Genomic DNA, 21,033 nt, shown 5'->3' on the forward strand with positions numbered 1-21,033 from the left:
GTTGAGTAATGCAACATGAGAAGAGTGATAGCAAAAGAGACTAGATTTTAATGCCACAAAGAAGTATTATATTTGGGTTAAATATGTATGCACTAGTTTTCCTGTGTGTGGGAACATAACAGGATATATTCCTGAGTCTTTCACAAAACTGTAGGAAAGGAACAGATTTCAGTGACCATTTGGTTCATCTGTCTATCCAGGCAGGATTAAATATAACTCATTTTTCATACATAGATATCATTTCTACTGGAGATCACAAATTTTTCTTCAAGGAAAGTGATTCTCTTCAGTTCTTGGTTAACCCATTTCAATTTAAAAAAACTTGACATTCAGAAAAGCTTTTTTATTTCTTCCTTGAATTTTAGTTACATTTTAATTTTATTTTATTCTAAAGTATCTGGTTTGAGATATAAAAACAAACAATTGAAACAACTACTTTTCATTACATTTGGTACTCAGGATACTGCAGATTCTTGAAAAGGGTTTCTCTTTTTAGCCTCTGTTCTCTAGTCTGCTTTTTCTATGCAATATACAACAACTTGTTATTTCTGTAGAGTGCTCATGAAGAATCAATTCCTCCCCAGATATTGTGATAGGTGATGGTTATGTATACTTGAATTTAGCCCCGTTATTGTATAACATTCATAGACACAGTGAACAAAAGGAGCTGAAATCTTCTTGTGCCAAATCTTCCCTAAAATTCTCCTCTGTCTGAATAGGGGAGCTGTTGGTAAAGATTGGGCAAAGTTTTCCCTGAAACTACTTATTTCAAAGGGTACATTAAAATGACAAGTAGAAATGATTTATATATGTCACAGGATTCAGGCTTATGTATTAGATCTACTTAAATCTAGCACCAAAAGCAATCAAAAGAAGACAGTTTTAAGTAAACTTCAATAAGTACCTCACAGATGTGGAAGTTCTCTCTTCCCTTTCTTTGGGGACAATTCAGATTTACAGCTAATTTGTCACTGAGCACTTGATGTCTGTCAGAAAAGGAAGAGGGAAGAGGAGAGACCAACTGATCAGAGGTTGAACAACGAATTTCTTTGCCTCCATTTTTTTTTCTTTAGGGAAAGTAGAGGTCTGAAGTAAACATTACAAACAAACAAACAAACAAACAAAAAACTAGGCATACATAATGTTACTGTCAAAACAAAATCACAGACCTGCAAAACTGTTTTGATCTGAACACACACTTTGGTTTATCATTTTCTTGCCTGAACATATTTCCATTGGAACACATGCAGTGATTTTCTTCTTTAATTACAGTTTGTTGGAATGTATTTCTGTGTTATGTTTCTTTGTTTAATTTCCCATGCAATCATGAGGGTAAGGGGGATCAAATACATGGTGATGGAAGGAGAACTGACTCTGGGTGGTGAATACACAATGGGATTTATAGATGATGTAATACAGAATTGTACACCTGAAATCTATGTAATTTTACTAACAATTGTCACCCCAATAAATTAAAAAAAAAAGATGATATCTAAAATTTCAATAATATTAATATTACTGGGTTCATTTCCCTCAAGTTTTTTAAAATTGCAAACATTTTACAAGCAAATTATTATTATAAACTTGTTCTTTATAAGTTTGTTTGGATTTACAAGTTTCTGCTCTTTATCAATGAGGAATTGTCATTAATCAGTGTCTCCTATATGTGCACAATGTGCCCCGAGGCCATGGTCCTCGACACTTGAAATTCCCAACTTTCTAAAGCCCCTGTATTAAGATGGAAAGCCAAGTCAAGAACTGGTCATGAAGTAAACCCCCATTATATCCAAGGTAATATGCATATGCTGATGAAAACATCACAAGCTACAACAGCATATCAATATATATTGCATGAGGCACTTCCCTCCAGAAAGGGAAGCAGACAAATTTGAGGAAAGACAAAATCATCAATTTTTCATCTCTTCCTATCCACAAAGCCCCTTTTTTGGTAAATTTTGTTTCAAATATTTTGTCCTTATTCCTTAAGAGAAAGGGAGCCAATCTTTGCATTGACTGCAGTTGGGTTTTCTAACTTGGTGTGATTTTTTGCAAATGCCGTATTTGTCCTTTCTTGCACTGCTGAATGTCAGGTCAGTGCCATGGAAAGTGGCTTAGAAAAATTCTTTGCCTTAGCACAGTCAGGACTTTTCTGCATAAATGCTATTTCCTTGTGTTTTCTTTCCTCGTGGTAAGGAAGTTCTTCAGGTTTCTTTAGGTTTACAGAATCATTTTGTGTGCATGAGGGAGGGGGCGGGGTTAGGGAAAAGTAGCAATTTGGGTCAAAGCCCTAGTAACTGGTGAATCTGTGTTTCATAGTACTTATGAAAATTCACTTCACTGGGAATGCAAGAAAGCCTGAGTCAAAACTTCACAGTGAAAAGCAGAGGAGATGACTCTAGAAAAAGAAGGAGTGATGCTGACAGGGAGTAAAAGTTTTAAGGGTAAACTGGAGGAAGATGAGAATAAACTGCTAAGTAAAAAACATAAACATCTTAAGCTTTCTAAGTTAGAAATAGAAAACCACAGAGTTTTTTTTCTTAGCAGATTTCAGGCATCTTTTCATCCATGAATGTTGACTGTCTCCTTTTCCCATGTAATATACATGGAACCATGTATGTATATAGAGGTGGTAGATTATAATGTTGAAGAGCACAGCGAAGAACGGTGGTTCTAAGTATGGTCCCTAGACCAGGCATATCAGCATCACCTGGGGATTTGTTAAAAATGCACATTCTCAACCCTATTTCAGACCTACTGAGTCAGCAATTTTGGGGGCAAGGCCTCTAATTTGTGCTGTAACAGAAGCTCTCCAGGTGAATCTAATGCATATCAACGTTTGAGAACCACTGGTATAATGATTAAGAGTATGACATCTGGAACCAGATGGTTGTATTACTTAGGGTAATTCACTTTTGTTTGTTTCCCATCTGTACAATGGTAACAGTACTAAACTCACAGTGTAGTAATGAAGACTAAATGAGTTAAAGTGTGTCCATTCTATAATATAAGATCTGGCCACTGTAAGTGCTATAGAAATGTTTAGATGATGATGATGATGGTACTCTTTACAGGTGTTCTTTTCTTTCCCCCCCCTACATTTCACAGTTTATTAAGTTTGCGAAGGTGTTGCTAACTTTTTTTGATATCAGAGGGATTATTCATTATGAATTTATAACAACTAGACAAACAGTTAACCAAGTTTACTATTTGGAAGTGCTGAAAAGGCTGCGTGAAGAAGTTAGATGACCTGGGGATCGGCCAATTAGCTCAGTTGGTTAGAGCGCGGTACTCTTAACAAGTTTGCCGATTCGATCTCCACATGGGCCACTGTGAGCTGCACCCTCCACAACCAGATTGAAACAATTACTTGGCTTGAGCTGATGGGTCCTGGAAAAACACACTTAAAATAAATAAAAGTTAAAAAAAACAAAGTTAGTCGACCTGAACTTTTCACCAACAATTCATGGCTCTTACATCACGACAACGCACCAGCTCACAGGGCACTGTCTGTGAGGGAGTTTTGAGCCAATAAATAAATAACTGTATTGGAACACCTTCCCTACTCACCTGATCTGGACCCCAATGACTTCTTTCTTTACCCGAAGATAAAGGAAATATTGAAAGGAAGACATTTTGATGACATTCAGGACGTCAAGGGTAATATGACAACAGCTCTGATGGCCATTCCATATAAAGAGTTCCAAAACTGCTTTGAAGGGTGGACTAGGCACTGGTGTTGGTGCATAGCTTCCCAAGGGGAGTACTTCAAAGGTGACCGTTGTGATATTCAGCAATGAGGTATGTAGCACTTTTTCTAGGATGAGTTCAGGAACTTAATTGTCAGACCTCGTATTGCAAAGCTTTGTGTTTACCAGGGGATCTTCCCTCCTATTATCTTAAAGTTATTTTCCATGACTCAAGGCATTATTTATCTGCATATGCTCCATTTGTATAAAAAATTACCTGTGGTGCTTATTAAAATGCAGATTCTCAAATTCTACCCAGATTCCTAGAGATAATAAGAACTCTCTAATGATACTTATGCATCCCTAAATTTTAAAACCACTACCCTTAGATAACAAAGACTATATTCTTATTTTGCAAATGATCACATGAAACACAGGGCTAGCATCAGTTTAGGGAAATCCAAGAACTGGACTTCTCATTTTGTGTTATATTGACAGACTATGCTGTCTCTTTGTAGTTTTATTTGCTTTATCAGGAATTTTATTGGAGTTGTACTACTTTACTGAGATCTAGTATTAATTACCCTAAAAATAACATTTACCTTGTAAATCTAGAACTATACAGAACAGTGAGTTCCTGGAAAATATACCTGGACCATTATCCATCACTCAGCTGCAATTATTACAGTTGCGATGTATCTAATCCATCACTCTTACATTATTGAAGAAGCAAAAGCGCTCATAGAGTTGAGAAAATTGTCAAAAGTCACATGACTAAATAACGGCAGAGCCAAGAGTAGAGTTGGGCCTCTCAACTTCCAATCTAGTGTCCTTTCATCATATCCCACTGTCCTAATCCTTGCTTATTTAAATGATTTATAGCAGCACTTAAATTTTAAAAATAACTATACCTATACTGCTCACATAAAATCTGGTCTCAGCAGTTTTTGACCTCCTTTAGTTTGTTTTACTTAAAGGTAGGCTAACATCTGTCTTCCTTTTAATAATAGTGATCAATCAATTATATAATGAGAACTAATAACTCACAACTCCAATGTGTATTGCTTTTAGAACAGTGCAAATTTGACTGTTCTAAAGCAATTCGATTGGCGTTTCAGGCTGTGACGAAAAAGCTTTGGTCTTTTTCACACAGAACCTAATATCTTGTATATATTGTTCTATTACCATCAAGCTCCTACATGGTGTCGGTATGCATTTAGGCAGCTTCATTCTTAATTTTGAGGTCACACAGGGATGTTTATCTCCATCTACAAATTATGTTTATATAATTTGTGGTAATGGGTGCTATTCATGTTAGGGACACTTTATTTTATAAAATGATTTTCTTTTGGTCTCAGTTATTTGTACTTTTCATATTATATATGAACTTCTGCTTACTGCAGTTATCTTCTTCTGTTCCTCTTTCCTGCTAAGAATGGAATATTTGCAGTCTTAATGCACTCAAGTACTACTCCCTCGACGTAGGATAGGTTTTTTTCCATCATACCCTTAGATGGTTCACTGCTACTACTTAGTATCTAGTTAACTAGTCTTCATTCTTTAGGTCTCAGCTCAGCTATTTCCTCATCAAGAAATATTTCTTTCCTTTATCTCTTTATAGAATAAGCTCCTTACCCCCATGCCCTGCATTCTTTATTAATTTACAGTGTTTATTTCTTCATGGCATTTATCACAATATGTAATTTTTTGTTTATATGTTTGCATATTTTTTTTAAAAAGATTTTATTGGGGAAGGGGAACAGGACTTTATTGGGGAACAGTGTGCACTTCCAGGCCTTTTTTCCAAGTCAAGTTGTTGTCTTTTCGATCTTAGTTGTGGAGGGTGCCGTTCAGCTTCAAGTTGTTGTCCTTTCAGTCTTAGTTGTGGAGGGTGCAGCTCAGCTCCAGGTCCAGTTGCTGTTGCTAGTTGCAGGGGGCACAGCCCACCATCCTTTGCGGGAGTCCAACTGGCAACCTTGTGGTTGAGAGGATGCGCTCCAACCAACTGAGCCATCTGGGAGCTCAGCTCAAGGTGCCGTGTTCAATCTTAGTTGCAGGGGGCGCTGCCCACCATCCCTTGAGGGACTCGAGGAATTGAACTGGCAACCTTGTGGTTGAGAGCCCACTGGCCCATGTGGGAATCGAACCAGCAGCCTTTGGGGTTAGGGGCATGGAGCTCTAACCGCCTGAGCCACCGGGCCGCCCCATGTTTGCATATTTTTATTCTCTCTCTCCCTCCGCCCCACTTGATTGTAAGGACCATGTGTCTATTCTACAGAAGATGTATCTATTTTGTCCCAGTACTAAGCACAATGCCTGATATGTAGTAGAGACTGAATAAATATTTGTTGAATGAGTGATATGTCTTTGTGAGTTTGTGTGGAATTTTATAGTCTGTTTAAAAGTATGTTTTTATGTGGTAAATCTTGGTCCCTTATCAAACTGTCTTTTGGATTATCTCCTTCATTGATGGGCACTAACATAGACATAGGGTGGTCTACCTACTCAGTTACCTTGACTCCAAACCTAGTAAATGGACCAGGCCTCCTAGAGCATTTGAACCATGGTGCTTGTCTTGAGGGGACCTAAGCTTTCTAGAACATTTTAGACCACAATGCACTGTCTTCTGGAGCATGCCCTCTATGGTGGCCTCGGGCCACAGGTTGAACACTTGAAATGTGGTTAGTGTGAAGCACTATGTGTTGTGAATGTAAAGTACACATTATATTTTAAAGATTTAGTATAAAAATATCTCATTAATAATTACTATATTGCTTACTTATTGAGATAATGTTTTGGATATATTGGGCTACATAAAATATATTGTTAAAATTAAATTCACTTTTTTTCTTTTGACTTTTTAAATGTGCTACTGAAATATTTAAGATTATATATATGGATTACATTTGTGGCTCACATTATATTTTTTTTGGGCAGTGCTGTTCTAGACCCAACTAGTTCACCCTAGTTGTTTGGCAATGTAGACTGAAGGTGATCCACTGAAGGGAATGCTAAAATTGCAAGAGCTTCTCATAGGCTACTCCTTTCTTGTTAGATGTGCTCTAGGGGAAGGACTGCCACTCCTGGAGAGTGGCTCAGGTGCCATTTCAGTACTCCGTTAATGTCAAATCATGAGGTCCAGAGGCAGTTTGTGTCCCCAGACACAGAAACTTTAAATGTGTTGCCAGTGGTCACAAGTCTTGTTTAAAACAATGCTGATACCAGAACACAAGTCTTTCAATTATGCTGTGTCATTGAATTACTTATAGAAGGACCCACTAATAAAATTATATCTTCCTTTTTAAGTGACTATAAAATTTTAAATAACTGTTAATAAATTATGTAGATTTTCTAAAAGCATCAAGTAATGATATAATTATAGTTCAGTCTTTAGATGGTTAAATAGATGGAAAATCATATTAAACATATTAAACATAAATTAAACAGAGACTCCTTCTGTTATTTTTGCCACATATAATAGAGCATTAAACTGGGATGACCTTTATTTAGCAAAGGAGCATACTGCAAAGCAAAATTTAAACAAAAAGTCAGATATGAACACAAAATCTACTAGTAAGTAAATACAAATCTAATAACCATTCTTTGCATAGGTATAAAAACTCACTTGGAGACTGTGTAAAAATAGATGCTATGTCTCATTCCAAAAGCCCCCATCGCTGACATACCAAGCAGACTTCTCAGGTATGGAGATAGATTTTTAAATAATTAGCTTCATCACCATGGTCTTCTGGCTTACTCATTAATTTAGCAAATATTTAGTGAGAACATACTACATGCCTGGCATTTCTCTGTGTTCTAGGTGTTCATTATACTACAGTGACCAATGCAGACAAATGTTTGCTCTTTAGAGCTTACATTTCAATGCTTAGGTATTTTCTCAGTGAGGAGAATGAAATAAAATGGCAAAGTAAATCGAAGCAATGCTATCATAGAATGCCACGAGTGTCATTTTTTTTTTTAATTAGTTGGGATTTGAAGTGAATTTGGGATTTTCTCTTTGTGTCGTTCTTGGGGAATTTGAAAATGGAGTGCATATGGAAAGTGGAAGTGTGTAAAAAAACAACATATCCAGTACTAATTAGTATTTCCAGAATGTAAGAAGACACTCTTAAAGCTTCAAAAAAAACAATTGGATGGGTGTTAAGGGATTTCCCACTAATTGGAGGGGAGGGGCTTGGCATACCTATTCAACTCTTCTATATATCCCAATCTATAGTTAACTATATGTCTTAGTTCTTATATTCATTAATTCTAGGAACTCTAAGAATGGCTTCCCTTCTCACTCAACACAGATTCACCCATTCTCATTTGCTCACAGTATGAGTTCTGTCTTTTGCACAGGTTCTCTCCCTTCCACATCTTCACTTGCATACACTTTGACAGGTAGGTTCCCCTTCATCCTGGCCCCCTTTCAAGTAGAGCTTCCTTAAATATGGCACTTTTCCCTTAAAGCTCAGCCAGTAGATGTCTCCATTACTTCCTCATAGCTAAAAACTCTGCAAGTAGGTTTCAATCATTTCTTTAATCGACAACGAGGAGGATTTGATGATTGGCCAAAAATGAGCAGATGCTCGGGAGGACACATCTCCATCCTACGTCCCTCCCTTCCGATTCAAGTCAGAAATGAAAACTCCTTTCTCCCTCTTTTCCAGGCAAAAGAGTTCAGCACGATTGAATTAAGCATGCAAGCCGCCAACACCCTCCTCTTCAGTACGTTCAAGTTTCCTAAGCTCTGAGCCACAAAAGCTCTGCTTCTTCCCTCACTCCCGCCCACCCCATCCCACCCCCTCAGGTTTCCGAGTCATCAGGGAACGCGAGTGGGTGAAAGGAGTCGGAGCTGCTGCATCCCGCTTCACTGCCTCCTCCTGCGCCTCCTCCGTGCTGCCTCGGGTTCAGCACTGGACAGCTCCCGCCCCGTTTCCCAACAAACGGCTGATTGACAGAGGAGCCGACCAAACAGGGAACAAGACGACTTGAAGCCGCCCTACAAGGGTTTGGTTGCGGCCAGGCTGCCTCTTTAAACCGGCTTTTCTCCCGAGAGCAGGAAGAGGCAGGAGTGTGGTTTGTGGCCAAATCTAAGGCTCCAATTAACCAGCTGTCTGGCCCTCTTGACTCCAGAGACGCAACGTCTTAAAAGAAATCTTCGCTCTCTGGGACTGGCGGCCGCGTTCGCGGTGCCGGTCTGTGCGCGCGCGCTCCGCGCCTCCGGGCTAAGCGAATGAGGAGGAGCCAGATTCCGGAGGCGGGAACGACCTGCCACGGGTGAGATGATGGAGTAGCGTCTTCCGCGGCCGCGGCGGCAGCAGCAGCTTCAGCTCTGGAGCACACCTCAATGAGAGCGGCGGTGGAAGCTGCCCAGCAGAAAGACGTAAGCAGGCTAACTATAGCTGCCGGGAGCCAGAGCGGAGGTAACCTGTTCTGCTCAAGGCTGTGAGGTGCGTAATCCCCAGCCGACCCATCGTGGAGCGGCTGTAGCCAGCGTTGCCACAGGTGATTCGGTTTCCTGTGACGGTAGCTTAGCTAGCGGGCTAATTTTGAGACATTCTTATTTTAAAGTCCTTTTCGACTGGGTGCCATCTGGAGAAGAGGGAAGTCTAGTAAAAGTCTTACTGCTGATAAATCGACGACCAAAATTTAAAGTGACCCCTCCCGTTACCTCCCCTCCTCTCTGCGAGGCAGATGGGAGCCATGGCTTATCTCTTACTCTTCTGCTTCCTGCTCGCTCATCTGGGACTGGGGGCCGTTGGCGCCAGCCGTGATCCCGCGGGACGGCAAGGTTCCCCTCGAGAGAGGACGCTGAGGGCGAAACAGCACGCCCAGCAGCCCGCTCGAGCCTCTGCCCCGGACCCCTCGACTCCCAGGAGCCGCTTCACCGACGGCACCATCTTGGCGCAGAAACTTGCCGAGGAGGTGCCCATGGACGTGGCCTCTTACCTCCACACCGGGGACTCCCACCAGCTGAAGCTAGCCAACTGCTCCAGCCGCTATGAGTTGGCGGGCCTGCCAGGGAAGTCGCCAGCCCTAGCCAGCTCCCATCCCTCCTTGCACGGGGCGCTGGACACGCTGACCCACGCAACCAACTTCCTCAACATGATGCTGCAGAGCAATAAGTCGCGGGAGCAGAACTTGCAGGACGACCTGGAGTGGTACCAGGCACTGGTGCGGAGTCTCCTGGAGGGCGAGCCCAGCATCTCCCGGGCGGCCATCACCTTCAGCACCGAGTCGCTGTCCGCGTCGGCCCCGCAGGTCTTCCTCCAGGCCACGCGTGAGGAGAGTCGCATTCTGCTCCAGGACCTGTCCTCCTCCGCACACCACTTGGCCAACGCCACGCTGGAGACTGAGTGGTTTCATGGCCTCCGGCGCAAGTGGAGGACCCATGTACACCGCCGCGGTTCCAATCAGGGGCCCCGGGGCCTGGGCCATAGCTGGCGGCGCAGGGACGGGCTTGGCGGGGACAAGAGCCATGTCAAGTGGTCTCCGCCTTATCTGGAGTGCGAGAACGGGAGTTACAAGCCCGGGTGGCTGGTCACTCTCTCCGCTGCTTTCTACGGGTTGCAGCCTAACTTGGTCCCAGAATTCAGGTAGGGAGGGGAAAAAGGCAAGAGGAAAGCCTTCCTTCCGGTTTCGTGGGTGGATGCGTGTGTGGGGAAGGAACATTTGGATGATACTTACGCCTCCCAACCTCATAGCAGAGACGCAGCGACCTGGGCTGAGGGGCACATTACGCGGGCGCATGTACTTAGGGACAAGAAGCGCCCCACATCTGTCACCTTCAGACACTCAGCGAAAGCTTCTTTCAGATCAAGGGACGGGGGCGCCGTTGGTAGAGCTGAGCGAAACCTCTGATGCCCTAATGCTTCTCTTCAGATCTTGGGGGAGTAGGGAGCGGGGGTTCCCTGGAGGGGTGATGCTAGGGAACTTTGGGGTGCGCCCGCCAGGCACAGAATGGCCAGCATCAGATGAGAGAGAAGGGAGCAGGAGGAAGAAAGAGTTCCTTGTTTCTGCCACTTTGGGGTGGCTTCTGCCTGTTCGTACGTGTGTAGTTTGGGGCACCGGTCTGTTGTAATTAAAACACTGCGATTCCCTTGGCAGTTCTGTCGCCTTACCAGTGAGTCAGTCTCAACAGCACAGCTGTCTCCAGGATCCAGACTTTTTTTTGTCAGTGTACTTCTTCTACCCATTTCCCTCCTACCTCCAATCCACGTTCTCTTCCTTGGTCTCCTCTTTCTCCTGTTCTCTGGGTCGGGCGTGCCAAAGGGTTCCCCAGCCCTTCACAAACTCACACACTTTGTAAAGGAACCTGGTTGAGTTAGTTTAATTGTGGCTGAATTCACTCAGGGAGCCTGGAGGAAATTTAGCAACACTTATGTATTTCCTGTCTCAAGGTATAGCATTTGTGGGAAGATGAGAATTCGCCAGTTAGCAGGTGGTAATTTCTGCCCTGGGAAGTGCCTGACTTTTGAGGTGAGAAACTAATAGCAGCTCCAAAAAGCTGAGGTGAGGAAGGAACCAAGAGAGAGAAAAACACCAAAGAAGGTCTGGCAGGGGGCCACAGATTGATGGGGATCCTCCCAAATTCCCATGATGAGAGGCTCTGGAAAGAAGATCTAGGGGTTGAAATTGCTTATGTGCTTATTGGGAACCTGGCCAAAATGAGAAACCTGTGTGTGTGTGTGTGTGTGTGTGTGTGTGTGTGTGTATGTGTGTCTTAATGCTTTGTTTGGCACAACAAGGGCAGGATACCAGGCTGCCAAGTACTGTGTGGGCAAATGTGGGAGTCAGAAAGTTTCTTCATCTTGGCACCGTCATTTGCTGCTGAATGACCTCAGGTAAGTTGCTTAACCTTTCTGGGCCTCAGCTACTTACCTATCAAGTCAGGGAGTTGAACTAGATGGTCTCTAGGGAGCCATCCAGTTATAAAATTCTGTAGCTTTTAATGCTGGCCACACTTGAGAAAGCATAAATGAAAAACAATCCCCTTTCTCTGATTCTGTATGACCATAATACAAGTCTCTGTGTGTTTCTATCTCTTTTACAGATCTTGTCTTAAACCAGAGTAACTCTTTCCTACTTTCAGGATAATCTCATTGCCTCCTGACTTCTGCAGAATTCTATTAGTAAGAGATAACCCCAGCTTGGAGTCTTTGCCATATTGTTTGCTCAGAAGAAAAAAGATGAGCAGATGCCATTCACTGCCAGCAAAGTGATTTTGGCCTTCAGATAAACCTGAAAAGGGCATCCCAGGTCCCAGGATCAGTCAATCTTCCTTCTCCCTTTCCTTCTTTCTTTTACTTTATGTCAGGCACTGTGCTAACTGCTTTGCATGCATTATCTTAATTAATCTTCACAGCAATGCTATGAGTTAGGTTTTATTAGTTTCCCTATTTTACAGAAAAAGAACCTGGAGCACAGAGAGGTTAAACTTTTATTCTAAGGTCACACAGCAATTAAGTAGTAGAGCCAGGATTCGAACCCATTTCATACTTTCAACCACAATGCTAAACTGTCTTATGAAGGTGTCCCAGGACTGTTACATGTAATGTAGCTGCTGCATAAAAATATGTGTATTTTCAAGGGTCAGAAATGGGACTGGGAATGAGAACCATTCATTTTCAGAATTATTTCTTTTAAGGCTCAGAAAGCATAGGTCACCCAAATGAACTCAGTGCCTCTGCCAGCCAAGATGAAAGGCTGAGGACACAAAGGGTCTGAGGTTGTCAGGGCTCACACAGCCCCTACCTATTTTTTGGACAGCTTTCAGAAAATAGTTTCCTCTGGCTGAGCCTCTTTAAGTGCTTTCATAGTCATCGATGGTGTTCTTTAGCCGAGGCATGAAGCCAAGCCATTTAGTGTCTGGCTCCCTACAGAAGCTGGCTTGTCCTGGCAGCATGCACGAAGAGCAGGATAAGTTCTCTCCTGTGAGTGCTTTTGCCCCATGTCTTGTGCCCCTCAAATGCTGTATTGAGGATTCACACAGATGGTAATTATAGGAACTGGAAGAAACCTTAAAAGGATCAGATGGATCCTCCTGTTGTTTCACAGATAAAGAAACAGAACTACAAAGGTGAAGGGACTTGTCCAAAAATCACATTGTAACACCACCACAAACAGGATCCAGGCTTTGTGCCTCTGGTTCACACTGTGCTTGATATGTATATACCTAAATCATATTTCTGTGGCTCTCTGAAACGTCACACACAAAGTATGCCGGAGCACATAGTTTACTCTTTCTCATCTTTTAGGACTAAAAAAAAAAAGAAAAATTAGCCCATAGAACACAGCTGGTGATTTTTTTAAAAAAAGATTATATTATTTCATACATTTGAGATAATATTTAAATGGGCCTTTTCTGTCTTTTCATATTCACAAAAGGCACAGTTTTTTTTGTTGTTATTGATAATGTTTTATCACCTCAGATGTGTACTCTAATATTCTAAAACATAGGTGAATAATGTTGAACGGGTATTATAACAGAGTAAACCTCAAATGTATTTTTTGGAAACCATAATTATGAGCTCTAATCATGATTTTAAATATATTTTGAACCTAGAGGGTGTTATTTGTAAAAAGCCTTACCTATAATGAAAAAAAATCCATTGATAATGATTTCCTTATGGAAGAGAAAAGGGGGTAAAACTTTATAGTTAAAATTTTCATTTAAGATCAGATAACATTTCCCCAGGTCTTGCTTATAAGATTCAAGCATTTAAATTACATTATATTTTATTTTTAGAGAATGTAAATCCAAAACATGAAATTCAAAAATATTATGAGAATATGGTCAACTGCCTTCTTATATTAATGTTTATCACTGTGAAACACCTCTCAGAATAAATGTTATCTCCTGTGTTTCAGAATGACACAAATATCTTACATTTTAAAGTCTAGCATAATATGCACATGGGAAGAGAAGTTTATTATTCATTTCTTCCTTTTCAAAAAATGGTATTAGTTGCTCTAACTAAACATCTCCTGAGTCCTTGGTTATAGTTCTATAGTATAAATATTTTAGTTCTCATCTTCCATCCTAGCAAAAACAAACAAACAAACAAACAAACAAACAAAAAACAGAGTAATAATATAAGGTATACCCTACATTATTTTTATTTATTACATTAGGTATGTGATGTCCTTGTAGACTTTCCCTTACAGTTAAGTTCTTTGGTTTTGCATAATCATTTTTCTTTGTGGAACTTAAGGTACCATGGAGTTGGATCCCATTCTGCTGAAATCATACTTTCTGGTGGTAGTTGGAATTGCTCAGTGCCTAGGATGGGTATAGCTACTTAAGTGTTTGTTGAATTTAAATTAAGGTGAAGGAACATTTGGGAATTACTTATTTCTTGATGAACTGAAAGGGTCTTTGGAATTCATTTGGTTTTTTTCATCTTCTCATTTTAGAGTGGAAGAAACGGAGACCCAAAGGGGTCAAGAAATTTGCTAGAGTGGCACAGCTCTTTAGTGGTAGGTTAGAATTATTGAGAACCAATCTATACTGAGCACCTACTATGTTAGATGCTTTATATATACCACTGCATTTGATGCTTAGTACTCTCAGGTAGTTACAATGTCAACAAAGTTGAGCAGTCTGCCCAAGGTGACACAGCTAGTAAATTAGGGGCCCCAAATCAAATTTATATCTATCTCGCTATGAAGCTTGTGTTGTCTTTCTGCTACCCTATGCTGATTACCAATTTTGTTTTTACCTTGTTATTAAAAATGTAACATGGTAATGGCTTGAAATAATTAATATATGTGGCCCAAGGAAGTCATATACACTTATTCTTTTTAGGCCATCATATAATCAGGAATGTTGTGAGAAAAGTATTAGACTTAAGTCAGAAGTTTGCCTGAAGTCCCAGTTTTGTTTCTGACTGGCTTTACTATCTGTCTGGGAGTCAATTTCTGCACAATTAAAATGTGGGAATGATATCCAAAGGTATTTGATGGTATCCAAATATCTTTATAACCCTTTGTTCTGTGAGTTCTTAAATGACCTATCCAAAGGGTGAACAAGTAAGCTTTGGAAAGAGGGCTGATACACAAACGCAGTACCTTCTGGAAATGATATTGATGGGGAAGTAATATGAAGAGGAAAAGGAAACTGAATGAATTTCAGACCTAGTGTTTGCTAAAAAAAGGCAATAGGGCAGTGAAGGAAAGATCACAATAGTGGGTACACCCCTTTTTGGAAACAAACACAACGAACATTGGTATCAATGACTCGCTGACTGCTGAGGGGTCACTTCACTCTCTCTCCTTCACACACGTACACTCACACACCTCCGTCAGTGATTCTAGTACAGGTCTCTGCTTTCAACAAGAGGGGGCAATTTACATAGTATAAAAGAAATGACCATCTTGCTCCTGGCCAAACAAACCCTATGTCCCCCTTGTGGGTAGTGGTAATGGTGAACAGGTTACCTTGTACGAACAGCACAGAGATACTGAACCTGGGTTATAGAAGGACATCTGCTATTGCGGCTCTTTTAAAAAGGTTTTTATTAAAAAATATAGCTGGGGTGGCTGGTTAGCTCTGTTGTGCTGGTTAGTGCAGTGCTTTTAACAACAAGGTTGCCGGTTTGATCCCCACATGAGCCATTGTGAGCTGTGCCCTCCACAACTAGATTGAAATAACTACTTGACCTGAAGTCCTGGAAAAAACACACTTAAAAAAATATATATATATGTGTAGCTAACATACAATATTATATCAGTTTCAGGTATACATCATAGTTGTTTAACATTTATATATTTAAAGAAGTGACCACCATAAGTCCAGCAACCATCTGACACTGTACCATGTTATCACAATATTACTGACTATATTCCCCATGCTGTACATTACATCTCTGTGACTTATTTTATACCTGGCAATTTGAACTTCTTATCCCCCTTCATCCTTCCTCCCCTTTTTAATTTTTCAATTATAGTTAACATTTGATGTTATTTTATATTAATTTCAGTTGTACAGCATAGTGATTAGACATTTGTGTAATTTAAGAAGTGATCCCCCTGACTAGTTTAGTACCCACGTGGCACTATACATGGTTATTACCATATTATTGACTATATTCTTTATGCTTTACTTCATACATCCCCATGACTATTTTGTAAGTACCAATTTGTACTTTTTAACCCCTTCACCTTTATCACCCTGTTCCCCAACCCCCTCCCATCTATCACCCCAATAAATCTAGTACCCATCTGACAGTATAGTTATTACAACATTATTGATTACGTTCCTTCTGTTATAACTTACATCCCCATGACTACTTTGTAACAACCAATTCGTACTTCTTAATCCCTTCCCATTTTTCACCCACCCTTCAACACCCCTCCCGTCTAGCAACCATCAAAATGTTCTTTGTATCTATGAGTGAGTTTCTGTTTTGTTTGTTAACTTTATTCTTTAGATTCCACATTAAGTGAAATCACTTTGCATTTGTCTTTCTCTGTCTGACATACTCCACTCAGTACAATACCCTCCACATTCATTCATGCCGCCACAGATGGCAAGAACCCATTCCCTTCCATGGCCTAGCAATATTCCGTTACATATATGTACCACCTTCTCTTTATCCATTCTTTCATCGATGGACACCCAGACTGCCTCCACATCTTGGCCATTGTAAACAATGCTGCAATGAACATATGGATGCACATGTCCCCTCAAAGTAGCGTTTTGGGTTTCTTCAGATAAATACCCAGAAGTGGGATTACTGGGTCCTTCTTTGTCTCTTGTTTTAAAGTTTATTTTGTCTGGTATAATTATTGCTACCCCAGCTATTTTTTTTTTGTTTTTTGTTTCCATTTCCATTCTCGTGAAATATCTTTTTCCATCCCTTTACTTTCAGAGTGTGTGTGTCTTTCAATATGAAGTGAGTCTCTTGTAGGCAGCATATGTAAGGTTCTTGTTTTCTTTCAGCCACTGTGTGTTTTTGATGGAAGCATTTAATCCATTTACATTGAAAGTAATTGTTGATAGATAAGTAACATTTTATTATTCATATTTATTCATATTTTTTTATCTTTTTTTCATTTCAAAGAGTCCCTCTAACATTCCTTGTAATACTAGTTTGGTTGTGATGAACTCCTCTAGCTTTTTCTTGTCTGGGAAGCTCTTTATCTGTTCTTCAACTTTAAATGATAGCCTCGCTGGGTAGAGTAGTCTTGTTTGTAGGTCCTTGCTTTTCATCATGTTGAATATTTTGTGCCAATCCCTTCTGGCCTGCAAAGTTTCTGTTGAGAAATCAGCAGACAATATTATGGGAATTCCCTTATATATTACTAGTTGCCTTTCTCTTGCTGCTTTTAGGATTCTTTGTTTTTAACCTTTGCCATTTTAATTATAATGTGTCTTGTTGTGGTCTGTTTGGGTTCATCTTGTTTGGGACTCTGTGCTTCCTGGACTGCTATGTCTATTTCTTTTACCAGGTTAGGAAAGTTTTTAGTGATTATGTTTTCAAATAGGTTCTCAATCTTTTTGCTTTCTCTCTTCAACTTCCGGTACCCCTATGATGTGAATGTTGTGACATTTGATGTTGTCCCAGAGGTCTTTTAAAGTATTATAATTTTTTTTTTGATTTTTTTTTTCCTTTTGCCATTCCAATTGGGTGTTTTCTGCTACCTTGTCTTTCAAATCGTTGATTCAGTTCTCTGCTTTATCTAGTCTGCTGGTGATTCCTTCTAGTGCATTCTTCATTTCAGTTACTGTATTCTTCACTTTTGACTGATTCTCTTTTATGGTTTCTATGTCTTTTTTAATGCTTGCTATCTTTTTATTGAAGTTCTTTGAGCATTCTTATAACCAGTGTTTTGAACTCTGTAGTAAGTTGCTTACCTTCATTTCATTTAGTTCTTTTTCTGGAGTTTCTCCTATTGTTTCATCTGGGACATATTTTTTTGTTTCTTCATTTTGGCTGCCTCTCTGTTTGTTTCTATGTGTTAGGTAGATCTGCTAGGTCTCTTGCTGTCCTTATGTAGTAGGTGCCTTGTGGGGTCCTGGCACAGTCTCCCTGGTTACCTGAGCCGGGTGTTCCAGGAGTATTCTTTGTGTGGGTTGTGTGTGCCCTCCTGTTACATTTTAGCCTTGATTGCTATCAGCACATCAATGGATGGGATTGATCCTCAGGCTGACATTCTGTGGGGTTTGGCTACATCCATAGCTCATGGGCTGCTGTGCCTTGGGGCTTACCACATGGAGCGGGATTTGCTTCAGCGGGCTCTAGTGCCTGTTGAGACCACCCTTTGGGTGTGCCACTTGTGGGGCCAACTGGGAAGTGCTCTGCTGTCTTCTGAAGCCAACCTCCAAGTATGATGGTTCTTGGGCCTCTTGGGAGGAGCTCTGGTGCAGGCTCAGGTCACCCACTGCTTGTTATTGGTTGGGGACTACCCGGTGGGAGCTGCAAAGTGATCACTGTAGGTTGCTGCCTGTGATGAACCTGGAAGTGTGGGAGAGCCCACGCTGTAAACTGAGGACGGCTGCCACCAATACCAGGTTTGGGGTAGCTCTGCAAAAAGCTGGGACACCGAGGTCTGCTGCTGCCTATTGTTGGTTGCCCGCTCCGGTAAGATTCAGCTGCAGATAAAACCTCCTGTTGTATGGTGTTAGGTAGGGTGGGGGTCCCAGTGAATCAGTAGGGTGGAGCTGTGGAGCTTACCAGGCCATTTCAGATTCAGACTTGGCCATAAGCAAAGGGGGTGGGCTCAACAGAGGAAAGATGGCATCTGCCTGCCGGCTGCATGGGAGGAGGAGCAGGGAAAATGCCGACTGTCCTCCAGGTCACCCCCTGAGGCCACACACCTCAGTCTGCCCCCCTATGTCTCTGATGCTCCGCAAGTCACTGTCACTTCGCCAGATCCCAGGGGAGTGCTGTGAGCGAGTCTGTGTGCAGGTCCTTTCAGAGGATGTGTGGGTTTCCTGCAGCCTTCTGTCCCACCTGGATGGTCAGAATCCCCATTTTCACAGCCAGATGTTGTGGGAGCTCCTTTCCTGGCCCTAGTACTCCTGGATGGGAAGTGTGGTGTGAGGCTGGGGTCCCTTGCTCCTCCATGGGGAACCTCCATGGCCGAGATATCCCTCCCAATTTTTATCCACTATATGGATGTTTGGGATCAGCCCGTTTTGTGTCTCTGCCCCTCCTACCAATCTCAACACAGCTTCTTCTTTATATCCTTAGTTATAAAACTTCTGGTCAGCTAGACTTCCGATGGTTCTCCAGGGTGATTGTTCTTTAATTTAATTGTAATTTTGATGTGTTTGCAGGATAAGGCAAGCACAGTGTGTATCTACTCTGCCATCTTGGATCGTTCCTTTTGTGGCTTTTGGGTATCAATTATTTCATCTGTAAACTAAGAATATTAAACTGTATGTTCTTTGGGATTCTGTAAAGGTTAAATGAAGAACTGTTATCATATATGAAGTTCAGTAAATATTCTGTATTTAGTTTGTCTTCCCAAATACTGTCCTCAGCTGAACATAAACTTTTTTAATTTAGCTGTATTAAAATTATGTGATTTATAGTAACTTATAATTTATATGGTGGTTTAGTTCCATTCCTAATTGTTGTGAAGGCTTGTAATAATTGTGAATCCTGGTGCAAATACTGGCCTTGGAGGTGGAAGATATTGGCACCACCCTGGGCCACATCCTTGCTGGTGGTAGTTACCATGGGCTGCACTTGCTGCTCTAATCCTCGGTTTCCTCATCTGTGAATTGAGGGGGTTGGAGTAGGTGACCTGTAGGGCTCCTTATAACCCTCAACGTCTATGGTTATGCACATAATCAAATACGTCACTTTAATTTTTGATTATAATTCTGAAATCTGTTAATGTGTCTTCATTTAAATGCAGATTAAGTTCATGTATGTCCAGTGTTTGACTTTTTCATGGTCATTTATTCATAGAATATTTAGAGAAAGCCCTCTCCATGTACACTGAGATATATATATGTGTGTGTGTGTGTGTGTGTGTGTGTGTGTGTGTATATATATATATATATATATATATATATATATATATATATATACATATACACATATATATATACACTAGTGGAAATGAGAACTCCACTTCAAAATAAGAATAAGCATGATCTGAGTTTCCATATCTTAAAGATCCCCTGAATTCACTTAAAAGCAACATGAAGCTGTTTCAGATTTCTCAACCAAGGGCCTCAGTATACCTGTGTTACTTCCATCAAGATAATCAATGTTTAAGCATATTTCGAAGTTCCTTACTTATTCTTAATAACAACCTGTTTCAACTTTCCTCTGTAGTCGGCCTTAAAATTTCAAAAAGGGCTATTTATTGTGGGCAGCAGTGGCACAACATTACTTGCCATTTTTTAGAATAAGCATTTGGAAACAGAAATGGGATTTCCAAGACTGCTAAATAAATAACAAGAGTATATGCCTACCGTCTGGAGAGGTAACTGGTCCCGTCACTCGGCTGATTTGATAGCCTCAACTGCTGGGTAAGTCAAAGTTTACTTTCAGCTTCAGAAAGGCAGCAGTTTGTTGATCACTGTTGAGGGTTTTAAGGCTACCCTTTTCCAACATGCACTGTGTTTTATGATTATACTGTGACATACTGGGACGCCAAGAAATATGTTGTTGCTGTTACTCTTGGTTGGTTGGTACAGAAACATGAGGGCCTTGTTTGTTTTCTTTCTTCAGTTCTGGATTGGTATTCACAGGGTTATTTCGGCAGAATTACTAAAATAGTACGTTGGGATTTTGATAACTTTGGCAGCTTGATGGCCACTGTGTGCGAACAGGCAGCTTACTGGCGCTAGGCTGTGCTTGGGGGAGTTTGCAGCCAACAGCATTAAGCTCTTGCCCAGTACAGCTCTGGCATATGTATTGGTGGGACTGGTTTTGCTGGTATTTAACTTTATTTGCTTCTCAGTTTCTAGAAACAACAACAACAAACAAACAAAGAAACCAAAAAAACATTTCTATGTGTGATTTCTACTTTGGCTGGGCATTTACTCATTCAAGTCTTTCTTCTTACAGGAAAAAATCTTGACTTATGAAAATATTTAGGTGGATAGGCTATTCTATGATATACGTCTAAAAGTTTTTTTCAAGTCTTCTACCTCCTCTCCCCCGCCTTTCCTACAACTCCAAATTTAGTATAGGAACCAAGACTGACTTTTTTTTATACCAAAGGATATTATAGTCCCTCAAAGCAATCACAGGATACATCTACAGTTGACCCTTGAACAAAATGGGTTTGAACTGCGTGGGTCCACTTACAGGTGGATTTTTTTCAATAAATACTGTAAACATATTTTCTCCTCCTTATGATTTTTTTAAGTTTT

General features: G+C 40.8%; 1 protein-coding gene across 1 annotated transcript in view; it reads left to right on the forward strand.

The window, feature by feature from the left end:
• Positions 1–8,731: 8,731 nt before the first annotated feature.
• The window catches only part of GPR158 (G protein-coupled receptor 158), a 390,742-nt gene continuing 378,440 nt past the window's right edge, over positions 8,732–21,033 (forward strand). Inside the window, exon 1 of the mRNA XM_074324946.2 lies at positions 8,732–10,288. Within this exon, the coding sequence (XP_074181047.2) occupies positions 9,387–10,288 (902 nt within the window). The 5' untranslated portion in view covers positions 8,732–9,386. The remainder of the gene's footprint in view (positions 10,289–21,033) is intronic.

The sequence above is a fragment of the Rhinolophus sinicus genome, chromosome 1, assembly GCF_057876585.1.
Source record: "Rhinolophus sinicus isolate RSI-liver-muscle chromosome 1, RSI-T2T, whole genome shotgun sequence".
Lineage (NCBI taxonomy): Eukaryota > Metazoa > Chordata > Mammalia > Chiroptera > Rhinolophidae > Rhinolophus > Rhinolophus sinicus.